The 18,805-nt window shown below is 54.8% G+C and overlaps 1 protein-coding gene across 4 annotated transcripts in view; it reads left to right on the top strand.

The window, feature by feature from the left end:
* Positions 1-707: 707 nt before the first annotated feature.
* Positions 708-18,805, top strand: part of tbc1d9b (TBC1 domain family member 9b) — a 28,372-nt gene continuing 10,274 nt past the window's right edge. For 2 of the 4 annotated variants that reach the window (XM_083940961.1, XM_083940959.1), the window contains exons 1-14: positions 708-1,031; positions 1,790-2,151; positions 4,303-4,534; positions 8,066-8,324; positions 8,990-9,197; positions 10,203-10,400; positions 10,596-10,742; positions 13,554-13,704; positions 13,781-13,995; positions 14,071-14,188; positions 15,625-15,827; positions 17,402-17,484; positions 17,645-17,774; positions 18,191-18,289. In XM_083940961.1, the coding sequence (XP_083797087.1) occupies positions 914-1,031; positions 1,790-2,151; positions 4,303-4,534; positions 8,066-8,324; positions 8,990-9,197; positions 10,203-10,400; positions 10,596-10,742; positions 13,554-13,704; positions 13,781-13,995; positions 14,071-14,188; positions 15,625-15,827; positions 17,402-17,484; positions 17,645-17,774; positions 18,191-18,289 (2,523 nt within the window). In that variant the 5' untranslated portion in view covers positions 708-913. The remainder of the gene's footprint in view (positions 1,032-1,789; positions 2,152-4,302; positions 4,535-8,065; positions 8,325-8,989; positions 9,198-10,202; positions 10,401-10,595; positions 10,743-13,553; positions 13,705-13,780; positions 13,996-14,070; positions 14,189-15,624; positions 15,828-17,401; positions 17,485-17,644; positions 17,775-18,190; positions 18,290-18,805) is intronic. The other 2 variants (XM_083940962.1, XM_083940960.1) reach the window with 2 other exon arrangements.

Below are 18,805 nucleotides of genomic sequence, written 5' to 3'. Positions count from 1 at the left end.
GGACACACACACACACACACACAGGGACACAGACACACACACACGGACACAGACACACACACACAGGGACACAGACACACAGACAGGGACACAGACACACACACACAGGGATACAGACACACACACACAGGGACACAGACACACACACACAGAGACACACACACAGGGACACAGACACACACACACAGGGACACACACACACACACACAGGGACACACACACACACACACAGGGATACAGACACACACACACAGGGACACAGACACACACACACAGAGACACACACACAGGGACACAGACACACACACACAGAGACACACACACAGGGACACAGGGACACACACAAACACACACACAGGGACACACACAGACAGGGACACACACACACACAGGGATACAGACACACACACACAGGGACACACACACAGAGACACACACACGGTGCAAATACAGATGTGTGAAGTGATTTATATTAAACATTCATCCACAAACAGAAAATACACAAATATTCACGTTACACAGAAGTTACATTTGTTTTAACACTTCATAAAATAAACAGTCAAACTAATAAAACATTCATTTTTAATAAACAGTCAAACTAAAACATTTGTTTTTGTTTTTAAAATTAATTCTTAACGTTTCTCCGTCTGTGACGTCATGACGCAGAGGGCGTGGCTTGTGTCGTCAGACCCGGAAGTGATGTGCAGTCAGCAGACTGAAAACAACAACATCAGTTCATCAGTTCGGTGTTTAACGGAGAATTAACGGAGCTTTCCCCCGGTGTTCCCCCGGTGTTCCCCCGGAGCCTCTCACGGTCCAGACCCCGGTGTTCCCCCGGAGCCGCTCACGGTCCAGACCCCGGTGTTCCCCCGGAGTTTCCCCGGCGGAGGGTGAGCTCACAGCGGCCACACTGATGTGGATCCACCCGGAGGAAGTGCTGATGGCCGGAGCTCTGTGGGTCTCTGAGCGGGCCAACCCGTTCTTCATCCTGCAGAGGCGGAGAGGACACGGCCGCGGGGGGGGGCTGTCCGGTGAGTGGGGGGGGGGGGGGCTGTCCGATGAGTGTCTGGGGGGGGGCTGTCCGGTGAGTGTCTGGGGGGGGCTGTCCGGTGAGTGTCGGGGGGGGGGGGGCTGTCCGGTGAGTGTCTGGGGGGGGCTGTCCGGTGAGTGTCGGGGGGGGGGGGGGGGGGCTGTCCGGTGAGTGTCTGGGGGGGGCTGTCCGGTGAGTGTCGGGGGGGGGGGGGGGCTGTCCGGTGAGGGTCTCCTGGTTCACTCTGTCCCTGTCTCTCTGAGGGTCTCCTGGTTCACTCTGTCCCTGTCTGTCCCTGTCTCTCTGAAGGTCTCCTGGTTCACTCTGTCCCTGTCTGTCCCTGTCTCTCTGAGGGTCTCCTGGTTCACTCTGACCCTGTCTGTCCCTGTCTCTCTGAGGGTCTCCTGGTTCACTCTGACCCTGTCTGTCCCTGTCTCTCTGAAGGTCTCCTGGTTCACTCTGTCCCTGTCTGTCCCTGTCTCTCTGAAGGTCTCCTGGTTCACTCTGACCCTGTCTGTCCCTGTCTCTCTGAGGGTCTCCTGGTTCACTCTGACCCTGTCTGTCCCTGTCTCTCTGAGGGTCTCCTGGTTCACTCTGACCCTGTCTGTCCCTGTCTCTCTGAGGGTCTCCTGGTTCACTCTGTCCCTGTCTGTCCCTGTCTCTCTGAGGGTCTCCTGGTTCACTCTGTCCCTGTCTGTCCCTGTCTCTCTGAGGGTCTCCTGGTTCACTCTGACCCTGTCTGTCCCTGTCTCTCTGAAGGTCTCCTGGTTGGGACCCTGGATGTGGTTCTGGACTCGAGTGCCCGGGTGGCCCCGTACAGGATCCTGCTGCAGACCGCAGACTCTCAGATCTACTGGAGCATCGCCTGTGGTGTGTGTGCTCAGGGCTCTGGGACTGGCTCAATGTTTGTTTGTTGTTTGTTTGCTGTTTGTTGTTTGTTTGCTGTTTGTTGTTTGTTTGCTGTTTGTTGTTTGTTTGTTGACCCTCGGCTGTGTCTCTCAGGCTCATCCAGGAAGGAGATCACGGAGCACTGGGACTGGCTGGAGTCCAACCTGCTGCAGACCATCTCCATCTTTGACAACGATGAAGACGTGACCACCTTCGTCAAAGGAAAGATCTCTGTATGTCACTTCCTGTTTCACCTCCTCAGGTTCTCTCTCTCCTCGTGTGTCATAGTCCGAGTTTCCTGCACTTTAACCCCGGTCATGTTCAGGTTCAGGTCCGTCACCATGGAAACAGCATCCCCCGGGTCAGACCAGCGCCCCCCGGGTAAGACCAGAGTCCTCCTCCCCCGGGTCAGACCAGAGTCCTCCTCCCCCGGGTCAGACCAGAGTCCTCCTCCCCCGGGTCAGACCAGAGTCCTCGTCCCCCGGATCAGACCAGAGTCCTCCTCCCCCGGGTCAGACCAGAGTCCTCGCCCCCCGGGTCAGACCAGAGTCCTCCTCCCCCGGGTCAGACCAGAGTCCTCCTCCCCCGGGTCAGACCAGAGTCCTCGCCCCCCGGGTCAGACCAGAGTCCTCCTCCCCCGGGTCAGACCAGAGTCCTCCTCCCCCGGGTCAGACCAGAGTCCTCATCCCCCGGGTCAGACCAGAGTCCCCCGGGTCAGACCAGAGTCCTCATCCCCCGGGTCAGACCAGAGTCCTCCTCCCCCGGGTCAGACCAGAGTCCCCATCCCCCGGGTCAGACCAGAGTCCCCATCCCCCGGGTCAGACCAGAGTCCTCCTCCCCCGGGTCAGACCAGAGTCCTCATCCCCCGGGTCAGACCAGAGTCCCCCGGGTCAGACCAGAGTCCTCATCCCCCTGGTCAGACCAGAGTCCTCCTCCCCCGGGTCAAACCAGAGTCCTCGCCCCCCGGGTCAGACCAGAGTCCTCCTCCCCCGGGTCAAACCAGAGTCCTCGCCCCCCGGGTCAGACCAGAGTCCTCATCCCCCGGGTCAGACCAGAGTCCTCCTCCCCCGGGTCAAACCAGAGTCCTCGCCCCCCGGGTCAGACCAGAGTCCTCCTCCCCCGGGTCAGACCAGAGTCCTCTTCCCCCGGGTCAGACCAGAGTCCTCCTCCCCCGGGTCAGACCAGAGTCCTCATCCCCCGGGTCAGACCAGAGTCCTCCTCCCCCGGGTCAGACCAGAGTCCTCCTCCCCCGGGTCAGACCAGAGTCCTCATCCCCCGGGTCAGACCAGAGTCCTCCTCCCCCGGGTCAGACCAGAGTCCTCCTCCCCCGGGTCAGACCAGAGTCCTCATCCCCCGCTCACAGACCCAGAGAACTCCTCCAGTCCTGGTTCTTCCTCATGGAAACATCTTCCCCGGAGTAATCTCAGGGTTCTGGTTGGCACATGCTCCGTGGGTTCGAACCCCCCCTCCCCACTGCACTGCAGCGGCTTTAGACCCGGAACCAGAAGAAACCAGGAAGCACCGGCGCCCAAAACAACAACAACAACAACAAACCCAGGGAGGACGTCACCATGGCAACCAGCATCAGTACCAAGAAGAGCTGTTTGTGTCCTGGTTGTGTCCAAAAGTCGGCCATTTTCCCCACCTCCACCTGCTGCACCGGAGGAAGAGTCACGCCCTCATTTCATTCCCTGTGTTCCCTGTGTTCCCTGTGTTCCCTGTGTTCCTGTGTTCCCTGTGTTCCCTGTGTCCCTGTGTTCCCTGTGTCCCTGTGTTCCCTGTGTCCCTGTGTCCATGTGTTCCTGTGTCCCTGTGTCCCTGTGTCCCTGTGTCCCTGTGTTCCCTGTGTCCCTGTGTTCCCTGTGTTCCCTGTGTTCCCTGTGTTCCTGTGTCCCTGTGTCCCTGTGTTCCCTGTGTCCCTGTGTTCCCTGTGTTCCTGTGTTCCCTGTGTCCCTGTGTCCCTGTGTTCCCTGTGTTCCCTGTGTCCCTGTGTCCCTGTGTTCCCTGTGTCCCTGTGTTCCCTGTGTCCCTGTGTCCATGTGTTCCCTGTGTCCCTGTGTTCCCTGTGTTCCCTGTGTCCCTGTGTTCCCTGTGTCCCTGTGTCCCTGTGTTCCCTGTGTCCCTGTGTTCCCTGTGTTCCCTGTGTTCCCTGTGTCCCTGTGTTCCCTGTGTCCCTGTGTCCCTGTGTTCCCTGTGTTCCTGTGTTCCCTGTGTTCCCTGTGTTCCCTGTGTCCCTGTGTTCCCTGTGTCCCTGTGTTCCCTGTGTTCCCTGTGTTCCCTGTGTCCCTGTGTTCCCTGTGTCCCTGTGTTCCCTTAGCCGGGGAAAGAACGTTGTCGGGTTACTGTGTGAATGCTAACGCACTGAGTGATGTCACTTCCTGCAGGGCGTCATCGCAGAGGAGAACCGGCTGAAGCAGGGAGACGAGCAGGAGGAGGACTGTGGGAAGTTCCGGGAGGCGGAGCTGAAGATGAGGAGGCTGTTCGGGATGCCTGAGGAGGAGAAGCTGGTGAACTATTACTCCTGCAGCTACTGGAAGGGCCGAGTGCCGCGGCAGGGCTGGCTCTACCTGTCCGTCAACCACCTGTGCTTCTACTCCTTCCTGTTGGGCAAGGAGGGTACGACCAGCCAATCACAGGCCAGAGCTTAATGTCACTTACACCGTTAGTGAAACAGGAAACACTTTGTTACATTTATGTCATTCTATCAAAGAGTATCTGTACATCCGGGTCGACTTTGAACGCACCACCCAGAGGGTTCCTGAAGTTACTCCTGTAGTTACAGGAAAGTACTTCTGTAGTTACCTGAAGGTACTTCTGTAGTTACCTGAAGGTACTTCTGTAGTTACAGGAAGGTACTTCTGTAGTTACCTGAAGGTACTTCTGTAGTTACAGGAAGGTACTTCTGCAGTTACCTGAAGGTACTTCTGTAGTTACCTGAAGGTACTTCTGTAGTTACAGGAAGGTACTTCTGTAGTTACCTGAAGGTACTTCTGCAGTTACCTGAAGGTACTTCTGTAGTTACCTGAAGGTACTTCTGTAGTTACAGGAAGGTACTTCTGTAGTTACCTGAAGGTACTTCTGTAGTTACAGGAAGGTACTTCTGCAGTTACAGGAAGGTACTTCTGTAGTTACCTGAAGGTACTTCTGTAGTTACCTGAAGGTACTTCTGCAGTTACAGGAAGGTACTTCTGTAGTTACCTGAAGGTACTTCTGCAGTTACAGGAAGGTACTTCTGTAGTTACAGGAAGGTACTTCTGTAGTTACCTGAAGGTACTTCTGTAGTTACAGGAAGGTACTTCTGTAGTTACCTGAAGGTACTTCTGTAGTTACCTGAAGGTACTTCTGTAGTTACAGGAAGATACTTCTGTAGTTACCTGAAGGTACTTCTGTAGTTACAGGAAGGTACTTCTGTAGTTACCCGAAGGTACTTCTGTAGTTACCTGAAGGTACTTCTGTAGTTACCTGAAGGTGCTTCTGTAGTTACCTGAAGTTACTTCTGTAGTTACAGGAAGGTACTTCTGTAGTTACAGGAAGGTACTTCTGTAGTTACAGGAAGGTACTTCTGCAGTTACCTGAAGCTACTTCTGCAGTTACCTGAAGGTACTTCTGTAGTTACAGGAAGGTGCTTCTGTAGTTACCTGAAGGTACTTCTGTAGTTACCTGAAGGTACTTCTGTAGTTACAGGAAGGTACTTCTGCAGTTACCTGAAGGTACTTCTGTAGTTACCTGAAGGTACTTCTGCAGTTACAGGAAGGTACTTCTGCAGTTACCTGAAGGTACTTCTGTAGTTACCTGAAGGTACTTCTGCAGTTACAGGAAGGTGCTTCTGTAGTTACCTGAAGGTACTTCTGTAGTTACCTGAAGGTACTTCTGTAGTTACAGGAAGGTACTTCTGCAGTTACCTGAAGGTACTTCTGTAGTTACCTGAAGGTACTTCTGCAGTTACCTGAAGGTACTTCTGTAGTTACCTGAAGGTACTTCTGTAGTTACAGGAAGATACTTCTGTAGTTACCTGAAGGTACTTCTGTAGTTACAGGAAGGTACTTCTGTAGTTACCTGAAGGTACTTCTGTAGTTACCTGAAGGTACTTCTGTAGTTACCTGAAGGTGCTTCTGTAGTTACCTGAAGTTACTTCTGTAGTTACAGGAAGGTACTTCTGTAGTTACAGGAAGGTACTTCTGCAGTTACCTGAAGCTACTTCTGCAGTTACCTGAAGGTACTTCTGTAGTTACAGGAAGGTACTTCTGTAGTTACCTGAAGGTACTTCTGTAGTTACAGGAAGGTACTTCTGTAGTTACCTGAAGGTACTTCTGTAGTTACCTGAAGGTACTTCTGTAGTTACAGGAAGGTACTTCTGCAGTTACCTGAAGGTACTTCTGTAGTTACCTGAAGGTACTTCTGTAGTTACCTGAAGGTACTTCTGCAGTTACCTGAAGGTACTTCTGCAGTTACAGGAAGGTACTTCTGCAGTTACCTGAAGGTACTTCTGCAGTTACAGGAAGGTACTTCTGTAGTTACAGGAAGGTACTTCTGTAGTTACCTGAAGGCACTTCTGCAGTTACCTGAAGGTACTTCTGTAGTTACCTGAAGGTACTTCTGCAGTTACAGGAAGGTACTTCTGCAGTTACCTGAAGGTACTTCTGTAGTTACCTGAAGGTACTTCTGTAGTTACCTGAAGGTACTTCTGTAGTTACAGGAAGGTACTTCTGTAGTTACCTGAAGGTACTTCTGTAGTTACCTGAAGGTACTTCTGTAGTTACAGGAAGGTACTTCTGTAGTTACAGGAAGGTACTTCTGTAGTTACCTGAAGGCACTTCCGTAGTTACAGGAAGGTACTTCTGCAGTTACCTGAAGGTACTTCTGCAGTTACAGGAAGGCACTTCTGCAGTTACCTGAAGGTACTTCTGTAGTTACCTGAAGGTACTTCTGCAGTTACAGGAAGGTACTTCTGCAGTTACCTGAAGGTACTTCTGCAGTTACAGGAAGGTACTTCTGCAGTTACCTGAAGGTACTTCTGTAGTTACCTGAAGGTACTTCTGTAGTTACAGGAAGGTACTTCTGTAGTTACAGGAAGGTACTTCTGTAGTTACAGGAAAGTACTTCTGCAGTTACAGGAAGGTACTTCTGTAGTTACAGGAAGGTACTTCTGTAGTTACCTGAAGGTACTTCCGTAGTTACAGGAAGGTACTTCTGTAGTTACAGGAACGTACTTCTGTAGTTACCTGAAGGTACTTCTGCAGTTACAGGAACGTACTTCTGTAGGTACCTGAAGGTATTTCTGTAGTTACAGGAAGGTACTTCTGTAGTCACCTGAAGGTACTCCTGTAGTTACAGGAAGGTACTTCTGTAGTTACAGGAAGGTACTTCTGTAGTTACCTGAAGGTACTTCTGTAGTTACAGGAAGGTACTTCTGTAGTTACAGGAAGGTACTCCTGTAGTTACAGGAAGGTACTTCTGTAGTTACAGGAAGGTACTTCTGTAGTTACCTGAAGGTACTTCTGTAGTTACCTGAAGGTACTTCTGTAGTTACCTGAAGGTACTTCTGTAGTTACCTGAAGGTACTTCTGCAGTTACAGGAAGGTACTTCTGTAGTTACAGGAAGGTACTTCTGTAGTTACCTGAAGGTACTTCTGTAGTTACAGGAAGGTACTTCTGTAGTTACCTGAAGGTACTTCTGTAGTTACCTGAAGGTACTTCTGTAGTTACCTGAAGGTACTTCTGCAGTTACCTGAAGGTACTTCTGTAGTTACCTGAAGGTACTTCTGTAGTTACAGGAAGGTACTTCTGTAGTTACCTGAAGGTACTTCTGCAGTTACCTGAAGGTACTTCTGTAGTTACCTGAAGGTACTTCTGTAGTTACAGGAAGGTACTTCTGTAGTTACCTGAAGGTACTTCTGTAGTTACAGGAAGGTACTTCTGCAGTTACCTGAAGGTACTTCTGTAGTTACCTGAAGGTACTTCTGTAGTTACAGGAAGGTACTTCTGTAGTTACCTGAAGGTACTTCTGTACTTACAGGAAGGTACTTCTGTAGTTACAGGAAGGTAACAGACGACACAGTCACAGTGAACCGTGTTATCATGATAATACTTTGAATTCATATATTTATACAGAAGTACTTTGATGTCTTCCTTGTCCCGCCCCCTCAGTGACCCTGGTGGTGCAGTGGAGCGAGGTGACCCAGCTGGAGAAGAACGCCACCCTGGTGTTCCCGGAGAGCGTTCGTGTCAGCACCCGTGACACTGAACACTTCTTCTCCATGTTCCTGAACATCAACGACACCTTCAAGCTGATGGAGCAGCTCGCCAACATCGCCATGCGCCAGCTGCTGGACAACGAGGCGTTTGCAGCAGACCGCTCGCTGCCCAAAGCCTGCAAGACGCTGAAGAACGTCTCCGCCCTCAAGAGGTCTCACACTGTTCACTACCTGTGCCTGACATCACACTGACAGGGCTTCACCTGATCCCACTGAGGGTCAGGGCTGTGACACCTCATCACTACACAGCTGAACACACTGAACCACAGCACGGGGGGGGGGGGGGGGGGGGGGGGGGGGGGGGGGGGGTGTGGGGGAGGCTGTCTTCATTCTGTAGACCTGAACCCTCAGAGTCCCTCAGCCTGGACCTGAACCATCAGAGTCCCTCAGCCTGGACCTGAACCATCAGAGTCCCTCAGCCTGGCCCTGAACCATCAGAGTCCCTCAGCCTGGCCCTGAACCATCAGAGTCCCTCAGCCTGGACCTGAACCCTCAGAGTCCCTCAGCCTGGACCTGAACCATCAGAGTCCCTCAGCCTGGCCCTGAACCATCAGAGTCCCTCAGCCTGTCCCTGAACCATCAGAGTCCCTCAGCCTGGACCTGAACCATCAGAGTCCCTCAGCCTGGCCCTGAACCATCAGAGTCCCTCAGCCTGGCCCTGAACCATCAGAGTCCCTCAGCCTGGCCCTGAACCATCAGAGTCCCTCAGCCTGGCCCCTGAACCATCAGAGTCCCTCAGCCTGGACCTGAACCATCAGAGTCCCCTCAGCCTGGCCCTGACCTGGGATCTGAACAGCTGTTTCCTGTCTGTCCGCAGGGATCTGGATGCGCGGGCTAAGAACGAGCGGTACCGGACGATGTTCCGGCTGACGCAGGACGAGCGCCTGGACGGACACACGGACTGCACGCTGTGGACGCCGTTTGCTAAGATGCACGTGGTCGGACAGCTGTTCATCTCCAACAACTACATCTGCTTCAACAGCAGAGAGGACGACTTGTGTCAGCTCATCATCCCGCTGAGAGAGGTGAGCGTGCGTCTTTATGCTCTCTGAGGATTTCTGTCCTCGCGTTTAAGGAATGACGATAATAATAACAATAATAATAATAATAATCTTGTTTTTGACAAACTCAACTCTCTTTTGTTTGAATTCTGTTGAACTCATGAAGCCTGTTTTCAGACAGAGCAGATATTCATGTGTTTCCACACAGTCCAACATTACATGAGGTGGACTCATCCCTCCGTCCTGTGTCAGCGTTGTTATGGTTACCAACACATCCTGTAGAGGCGGAGCCGTGTCTCAAGTGTCCGGCGTGGACGATCACAAACACGCCGTCTGTAGACGAGAGGATTCTTCTCTTTGTCATCTCAAATTGACAAAAAGTGTTTGCAGGCCGGGGGAACAGTGGTTAGAGCGTCGCCCCATGTAAAGAGGCTGAAGGTCCTCGAAGCCACAGGTTCGACTCCGACCTGCGCCCCTTTACTGCACCCCCCCTCCATCACCCCGTTTCCTGTCCTAAATAATAAAAGCTTGAAACTAAATAAAATAATCTTTAAAACAGTGTTCACTGCATGTGAGACCAGTGAAACCGACGCCTCTGTGCTGAGTTCTTGTCCCTGGTTCTGCCGATGACCGTCCACACCTTTAGGGAGACTGTTGGGTGGCGGTCCGGCACGGTGGCGTTATAAAGGCGAAGCACCCCCTCACCAGCTCACAGATCTCTTTCTCCTAACGTTGTTTTTAAATGTTCACGCTCCGTTCGGTCCGGAGAACTCTGGGTACGTGAGCTCAGAGGCGACAGACACAACGACGGACGACACGACCTCCGGGATCGAACGAAAGGGTCCGTGTGCGTGTTAACCGACGGGTGGGAAAGGACCTTTAAACAAACGCTTGTGATGTATAGTTCAGGGGGGCTGGGAGAGCGGAGTGTTCCCCGTGAACACACAAAGACTGGTCAGCTCTGCCTGATCTGATTCAGACCGTGCTCATCGCTCACAGCCATCTTTACCATGATCCTCTGCTCCACAGGTGTCCATCGTGGAGAAGGCGGAAAGCAGCAGCGTCCTGCCGTGTCCCGTCTCCATCAGCACCAAGAACAAGATGAACTTCCTGTTTGCCAACCTCAAAGACAGAGACTTCCTGGTCCAACGCATCTCCGACTTCCTGCAGCGAACGCCCGACAGCTGCTGGGGCGACACCAGCCCGCTGTCCCTGATTGGTCCTGTGGTGCGTCACTCACACGAGGCTCCGATCTGCTGGGACCAGAAGTTATGTACTGACACGTGTGTGTGTGTGTGTGTGTGTGTGTGTGTGTGTGTGTGTGTGTGTGTGTGTGTGTGTGTGTGTGTGTGTGTGTGTGTGTGTGTGTGTGTGTGTGTGTGTGTGTGTGTGTGTGTGTGTGTGTGTGTGTGTGTGTTTCAGGCGTCCTCCGGCGCCCCCTCGGTCTCATCTGCAGGGTCGGAGCCCGTCCACAGGGGGCGCCACTTCCACCCGGGTCTGCCCACAGCCAGCCAGGGTCTGCTGCAGCTGTACCACAGAGACGCTCCAGAGGACCTGGGACCCAAAGCTGTGAGTCCTCACACGACACACACACCAGGGTTTACCCTGATGACACCGGTGCTGAACCACAATGAGCACGACCAGAACTGTTGGACACTGGATACTGACGGGTCCTGTTGGGTTCACTGTCACTGCCCATTCTTTGTTTGACCGGTGTGAGTACGACTGTACTGCGCCCAGGCACGGCACGCTCGTGTAGGGCACATCAACAATAATAACAACATCTATTGTTATTATTATTGACTGTTCACCACGACGGACTGTTCTGTGTTTCTCACTTGGAGAAAGAACGGAGCGTCGCTGTGTCACTGATCACAGATCAGCTGTTCAGTGATCCGTCACCTCCAGAGTCTCTGAATCCCTCCCCCCTCAGTGAACGGCCATTTTACCTGAAACTTTCACAGCGCACACATTTGACCCTGAGGGAAACACGCTGAGACGTTTTGGTTCTGACGAGTCAGAATAACTGTTGATGTGTAAACGCTCTCGTCGCCCTCTCGTCCCCCTCTCGTCCCCCTCTCTTCCTCCTCTCGTCCTCCTCTCGTCCCCCTCTCTTCCCCCTCTCTTCCTCCTCTCGTCCCCCTCTCTTCCCCCTCTCTTCCTCCTCTCTTCCCCCTCTCTTCCCCCTCTCGTCCTCCTCTCGTCCTCCTCTCGTCCTCCTCTCGTCCTCCTCTCTTCCCCCTCTCGTCCCCCTCTCGTCCTCCTCTCGTCCCCCTCTCGTCCTCCTCTCGTCCTCCTCTCGTCCTCCTCTCTTCCCCCTCTCGTCCTCCTCTCGTCCTCCTCTCGTCCTCCTCTCGTCCCCCTCTCTTCCCCCTCTTGTCCTCCTCTCGTCCTCCTCTCGTCCTCCTCTCTTCCTCCTCTCTTCCCCCTCTTGTCCTCCTCTCGTCCTCCTCTCGTCCTCCTCTCTTCCTCCTCTCTTCCCCCTCTCGTCCTCCTCTCGTCGCCCTCTCGTCCTCCTCTCGTCCTCCTCTCATCCTCCTCTCGTCCTCCTCTCGTCCCCCTCTCGTCCTCCTCTCGTCCCCCTCTCATCCTCCTCTCGTCCTCCTCTCGTCCCCCTCTCGCCCCCCTCTCGTCCTCCTCTCGTCCTCCTCTCGTCCTCCTCTCGTCCTCCTCTCGTCCCCCTCTCGTCCTCCTCTCGTCCCCCTCTCGTCCTCCTCTCGTCCCCCTCTCGTCCTCCTCTCGTCCTCCTCTCGTCCCCCTCTCGTCCCCCTCTCGTCCTCCTCTCGTCCTCCTCTCGTCCCCCTCTCGTCCCCCTCTCGTCCTCCTCTCGTCCTCCTCTCGTCCTCCTCTCGTCCCCCTCTCGTTACCCTCTCGCCCCCCTCTCGTCCTCCTCTCGCCCCCTTCTCGTCCTCCTCTCGTCCTCCTCTCGTCCTCCTCTCGCCCCCCTCTCGTCCTCCTCTCGCCCCCCTCTCGTCCTCCTCTCGTCCTCCTCTCGTCCCCCTCTCGTCCTCCTCTCGTCCTCCTCTCGTCCTCCTCTCGCCCCCCTCTCGTCCTCCTCTCGCCCCCCTCTCGTCCTCCTCTCGTCCTCCTCTCGTCCCCCTCTCGTCCTCCTCTCGTCCTCCTCTCGCCCCCCTCTCGTCCTCCTCTCGCCCCCCTCTCGTCCCCCTCTCGCCCCCCTCTCGTCCTCCTCTCGCCCCCTTCTCGTCCCCCTCTCGTCCTCCTCTCGTCCCCCTCTCGTCCCCCTCTCGTCCCCCTCTCGTCCTCCTCTCGTCCCCCTCTCGTCCCCCTCTCGTCCTCCTCTCGTCCCCCTCTCGCCCTCCTCTCGTCCCCCTCTCGTCCCCCTCTCGTCCTCCTCTCATCCTCCTCTCGTCCCCCTCTCGTCCTCCTCTCGTCCCCCTCTCGTCCCCCTCTCGTCCTCCTCTCGTCCCCCTCTCGCCCTCCTCTCGTCCCCCTCTCGTCCCCCTCTCGTCCTCCTCTCATCCTCCTCTCGTCCCCCTCTCGCCCTCCTCTCGTCCCCCTCTCGTCCCCCTCTCGTCCTCCTCTCGTCCTCCTCTCGTCCTCCTCTCGTCCTCCTCTCGTCCCCCTCTCGTCCCCCTCTCGTCCTTCTCTCGTCCCCCTCTCGTCCCCCTCTCGTCCCCCTCTCGTCCTCCTCTCTTCCCCCTCTCGTCCCCCTCTCGTCCCCCTCTCGCCCTCCTCTCGTCCTCCTCTCGTCCTCCTCTCGTCCCCCTCTCGTCCTCCTCTCGTCCTCCTCTCGTCCTCCTCTCGTCCTCCTCTCGTCCTCCTCTCGTCCCCCTCTCGTCCTCCTCTCGTCCTCCTCTCGTCCTCCTCTCGTCCTCCTCTCGTCCCCCTCTCGTCCTCCTCTCGTCCTCCTCTCGTCCCCCTCTCGTCCCCCTCTCGTCCTCCTCTCTTCCCCCTCTCGTCCCCCTCTCGTCCCCCTCTCGCCCTCCTCTCGTCCTCCTCTCGTCCTCCTCTCGTCCCCCTCTCGTCCTCCTCTCGTCCTCCTCTCGTCCTCCTCTCGTCCTCCTCTCGTCCTCCTCTCGTCCCCCTCTCGTCCTCCTCTCGTCCCCCTCTCGTCCTCCTCTCGTCCTCCTCTCGTCCCCCTCTCGTCCTCCTCTCGTCCTCCTCTCGTCCCCCTCTCGTCCCCCTCTCGTCCTCCTCTCTTCCCCCTCTCGTCCCCCTCTCGTCCCCCTCTCGCCCTCCTCTCGTCCTCCTCTCGTCCTCCTCTCGTCCCCCTCTCGTCCTCCTCTCGTCCTCCTCTCGTCCTCCTCTTGTCCTCCTCTCGTCCTCCTCTCGTCCCCCTCTCGTCCCCCTCTCGTCCCCCTCTCGTCCTCCTCTCGCCCCCCTCTCGTCCCCCTCTCGCCCCCTCTCGTCCTCCTGCAGATGAAGGAGAAGATGAAGGAGGAGGCGTGGAACATCCACTTCTCAGAGTTCGGTCGAGGCGTGTGCATGTACCGGACCTCCAGAACCAGAGAGCTGGTCCTGAACGGGATCCCGGAGCGGCTGCGGGGAGAGCTGTGGCTGCTGTTCTCAGGTCAGTGTTCGTGTGTTCGTCGTTACCTCAGGAGAACTGAGCCCTGGTGTATTCACGCGTCCATCTCTGCATCCAGGGGCGCAGAACGAGATGGCGTCCCACCCTGGTTACTATGGCGACCTGGTGGAGCAGGCCATGGGGCTGTGTTCGTTGGCGACCGAGGAGATTGAGCGCGACCTTCACCGTTCGATGCCCGAACACCGAGCCTTCCAGAACGAGACGGGCATTGCCGCGCTGCGCCGCGTCCTCACCGCCTACGCCCACCGCAACCCCGGGATCGGATACTGTCAGGTGGGTCACATATTTAATAACCCTGCATCACATACTCCCAGGGACCTACGTTCCCTAATCTTGTTCCCCCTCCAGGCGATGAACATCGTCACCTCCGTCCTGCTGCTCTACTGCCCAGAGGAGGACGCCTTCTGGCTGCTGGTGGCGCTCTGTGAGCGGATGCTGCCCGACTACTACAACACCAGGGTCGTAGGTCAGTAACACCGCGGTCGTAGGTCAGTAACACCGGGGTCGTAGGTCAGTAACACCGGGGTCCTAGGTCAGTAACACCGGGGTCATAGGTCAGCAACACCAGGGTCGTAGGTCAGTAACACCGGGGTCGTAGGTCAGTAACACCGGGGTCCTGGGTCAGTAACACCGGGGTCGTAGGTCAGTAACACCAGGGTCGTAGGTCAGTAACACCGGGGTCGTAGGTCAGTAACACCAGGGTCGTAGGTCAGTAACACCAGGGTCGTAGGTCAGTAACACCGGGGTCCTAGGTCAGTAACACCGGGGTCCTAGGTCAGTAACACCGCGGTCGTAGGTCAGTAACACCGGGGTCGTAGGTCAGTAACACCGGGGTCGTAGGTCAGTAACACCGGGGTCGTAGGTCAGTAACACTGGGGTCGTAGGTCAGTAACACCGGGGTCGTAGGTCAGTAACACCGGGGTCGTAGGTCAGTAACACCGGGGTCGTAGGTCAGTAACACCAGGGTCGTAGGTCAGTAACACCGGGGTCGTAGGTCAGTAACACCGGGGTCGTAGGTCAGTAACACCGGGGTCCTAGGTCAGTAACACCGGGGTCGTAGGTCAGTAACACCGGGGTCCTAGGTCAGTAACACCGGGGTCCTAGGTCAGTAACACCGGGGTCGTAGGTCAGTAACACCGGGGTCGTAGGTCAGTAACACCGGGGTCCTAGGTCAGTAACACCGGGGTCGTAGGTCAGTAACACCGGGGTCGTAGGTCAGTAACACCAGGGTCGTAGGTCAGTAACACCGGGGTTGTAGGTCAGTAACACCGGGGTCGTAGGTCAGTAACACCGGGGTCGTAGGTCAGTAACACCGGGGTCCTAGGTCAGTAACACCGGGGTCCTAGGTCAGTAACACCAGGGTCGTAGGTCAGTAACACCGGGGTCGTAGGTCAGTAACACCGGGGTCCTAGGTCAGTAACACCAGGGTCGTAGGTCAGTAACACCGGGGTCGTAGGTCAGTAACACCGGGGTCGTAGGTCAGTAACACCGGGGTCCTAGGTCAGTAACACCGGGGTACCAGGTGCTCTGGTGGATCAGGGGTCAAAGGTCAGGGGTTTAGGGTGTGGTCTCTGTCCCTGCAGGTGCTCTGGTGGATCAGGGGCCAAACGTCAGGGGTCAAAGGTCAGGGGTTTAGGATGTGGTCTCTGTCGCTGCAGGTGCTCTGGTGGATCAGGGGTTGAAGGTCAGGGGTTTAGGGTGTGGTCTCTGTCCCTGAAGGTGCTCTGGTGGATCAGGGGTCAAAGGTCAGGGGTTTAGGGTGTGGTCTCTGTCCCTGCAGGTGCCCTGGTGGATCAGGGGTCAAAGGTCAGGGGTTTAGGATGTGGTCTCTGTCCCTGAAGGTGCTCTGGTGGATCAGGGGTCAAAGGTCAGGGGTTTAGGATGCGGTCTCTGTCCCTGCAGGTGCCCTGGTGGATCAGGGCGTGTTCGAGGAGCTGACCCGGGCCTTCCTCCCTCTGCTGTACGAACACATGCAGGAGCTGGGCGTCATCTCCACCATCAGCCTGTCCTGGTTCCTCACGCTCTTCCTGTCTGTGATGCCCTTCGACAGCGCCGTCCTATTGGTCGACTGCTTCTTCTACGAGGGCATCAAGGTCATCTTCCAGGTCCGAGTCACACCCCCGACCTGACTGTTTCCTGTTTCCCGACTGACTGTTTCCTGTTGTTTCCTGACTGCTTCCTGTCGTTTCCTGACTGTTTCCTGTTTCCCGACTGACTGTTTCCTGTTGTTTCCTGACTGCTTCCTGTTGTTTCCTGACTGCTTCCTGTTGTTTCCTGACTGCTTCCTGTTGCTTCCTGTCGTTTCCTGACTGCTTCCTGTTGTTTCCTGTTGTTTTCTGACTGTTTCCTGTTGTTTCCTGACTGCTTCCTGTTGTTTCCTGACTGTTTCCTGTTGTTTCCTGACTGTTTCCTGTTGTTTCCTGACTGTTTTTCTGTTGTTTCCTGACTGCTTCCTGTTGTTTCCTGACTGCTTCCTGTTGTTTCCTGGCTGCTTCCTGTTGTTTCCTGACTGCTTCCTGTTGCTTCCTGTCGTTTCCTGACTGCTTCCTGTTGTTTCCTGACTGCTTCCTGTTGTTTCCTGACTGTTTCCTGTTGTTTTCTGACTGTTTCCTGTTGTTTCCTGACTGCTTCCTGTTGTTTCCTGACTGTTTCCTGTTGTTTCCTGACTGTTTCCTGTTGTTTCCTGTTGTTTCCTGACTGTTTTTCTGTTATTTCCTGACTGCTTCCTGTTGTTTCCTGACTGCTTCCTGTTGTTTCCTGACTACTTCCTGTTGTTTCCTGACTGCTTCCTGTTGCTTCCTGACTGTTTCCTGTTGTTTCCTGACTGTTTCCTGTTGTTTCCTGACTGTTTCCTACTGTTTCCTGTCGTTTCCTGACTGTTTTTCTGTTGTTTCCTGACTGCTTCCTGTTGTTTTCTGACTGCTTCCTGTTGTTTCCTGACTGCTTCCTGTTGTTTCCTGACTGCTTCCTGTTGTTTCCTGACTGTTTCCTGTTGTTTCCTGACTGCTTCCTGTTGTTTCCTGACTGTTTCCTGTTGTTTCCTGACTGCTTCCTGTTGTTTCCTGACTGTTTCCTGTCGTTTCCTGACTGCTTCCTGTTGTTTCCTGTCTGCTTCCTGTTGTTTCCTGACTGCTTCCTGTTGTTTCCTGTCGTTTCCTGACTGCTTCCTGTTGTTTCCTGACTGTTTCCTGACTGCTTCCTGTTGTTTCCTGACTGTTTCCTGTTGTTTCCTGACTGTTTCCTGTTGTTTCCTCCTGTTTCCTGTCGTTTCCTGACTGTTTTTCTGTTGTTTCCTGACTGCTTCCTGTTGTTTCCTGACTGCTTCCTGTTGTTTTCTGACTGCTTCCTGTTGTTTCCTGACTGCTTCCTGTTGTTTCCTGACTGCTTCCTGTTGTTTCCTGACTGTTTCCTGTTGTTTCCTGACTGCTTCCTGTTGTTTCCTGTTGTTTCCTGTTGTTTCCTGACTGCTTCCTGTTGTTTCCTGTCTGCTTCCTGTTGCTTCCTGTTGTTTCCTGACTGCTTCCTGTTGTTTCCTGACTGCTTCCTGTTGTTTCCTGACTGCTTCCTGTTGTTTTCTGACTGCTTCCTGTTGTTTCCTGACTGTTTCCTGTCGTTTTCTGACTGTTTCCTGTTGTTTCCTGACTGCTTCCTGTTGTTTTCTGACTGCTTCCTGTTGCAGGTGGCGTTGGCCGTGCTCCATGACAACATGGACGCCCTTCTGTCGTGCAGTGATGAGGGAGAAGCCATGACCGTCCTGGGCCGGTACGACTCTGACTAACGACTGGAGGGGGAACGGAAACAACAAACAACAAACAACAACCAACAAGTGTGTGTGTGTGTGTGTGTGCGTGTCTGTCTGCGTGTGTTTGTCTGTGTGTGTGTGTGTGTGTGTGTGTGTGTGTGTGTGTGTGTGTGTATGCAGGTACCTGGATAACGTTGTGAATAAACAGACCGTGGCTCCGCCCATCCCTCACCTCCACGCCGTCCTGACGAGTGGAGACGACCCTCCGCCTGAGATCGACGTCTTCGACCTCATCAGGTCGTCCTACGAGGTCAGACCAGCACGCCGTGATGTCATCACCCTGTCATCACCGTGTGTCCAATCACAGCACTGACAGAAGCGTTACTGTCCCAGTCTAGTCCCTGGTTTAGCGGCTCGGTCTAATTCCCGCATCCTCAGCGGCTCGGTCTGATTCCTGCATCCTCAGCGGCTCGGTCTAATTCCTGCATCCTCAGCGGCTCGGTCTAATTCCTGCATCCTCAGCGGTTCTGTCTAATTCCTGCATCCTCAGCGGCTCGGTCTAATTCCTGCATCCTCAGCGGTTCTGTCTAATTCCTGCATCCTCAGCGGTTCTGTCTAATTCCTGCATCCTCAGCGGCTCGGTCTAATTCCTGCATCCTCAGCGGCTCAGTCTAATTCCTGCATCCTCAGCGGCTCGGTCTAATTCCTGGGTGTTTGTGTTTGTAGAAGTTCGGGAGTTTGCGCTCTGACGTCATCGAGCAGATGAGGTTCAAGCAGAGGTTAAAGGTCATCCAGTCTCTGGAGGACACGGCCAAGAGGAGCGTGGTGGGTAACCTGCTAGCATGCTAACAAGCTAACATGTTAATGTAGCAGCATTGTTGACAAGTGTGTGTGTGTGTGTCCGTGTGTGTGTGTGTGTGTGTCTGTGTGCGTGTGTCTGTGTGTGTGTCTGTCTCTGTGTGTGTGTGTGTGTGTGTCCGTGTGTGTGTGCCTGTCTCTGTGTGCGTGTGTGTGTGTGTCCGTGTGTGTGTGTCTGTGTGCGTGTGTCTGTGTGCGTGCGTCTGTGTGCGTGCGTGTGTGTGTCTGTGTGCGTGCGTCTGTGTGCGTGCGTGTGTGTGTGTGTGTCTGTCTGTGTCCGTGTGTGTGTTTGTGCGTGTGTGTCTGTGTGTGTGCGTGTCTGTGTGCGTGTGTGTGTGTCTGTGTGTTTGTCTGTCTGTCTGTCTCTGTGTGTGTGTGTGTGTGTCTGTGTGCGTGTGTCTGTGTGTGCGTGTGTGTCTGTGTGTGTCTGTGTGCGTGCGTGTGTGTCTGTGTGTGTCCGTGTGTGTGTGCGTGTGTCTTAGT

This window comes from Echiichthys vipera (genome assembly GCF_963691815.1).
Source record: "Echiichthys vipera genome assembly, contig: SCAFFOLD_40, whole genome shotgun sequence".
Lineage (NCBI taxonomy): Eukaryota > Metazoa > Chordata > Actinopteri > Perciformes > Trachinidae > Echiichthys > Echiichthys vipera.
The sequence above is the reverse complement of the archived record's forward strand: the minus strand, read 5'-3'. Positions and strand labels throughout refer to the sequence as shown.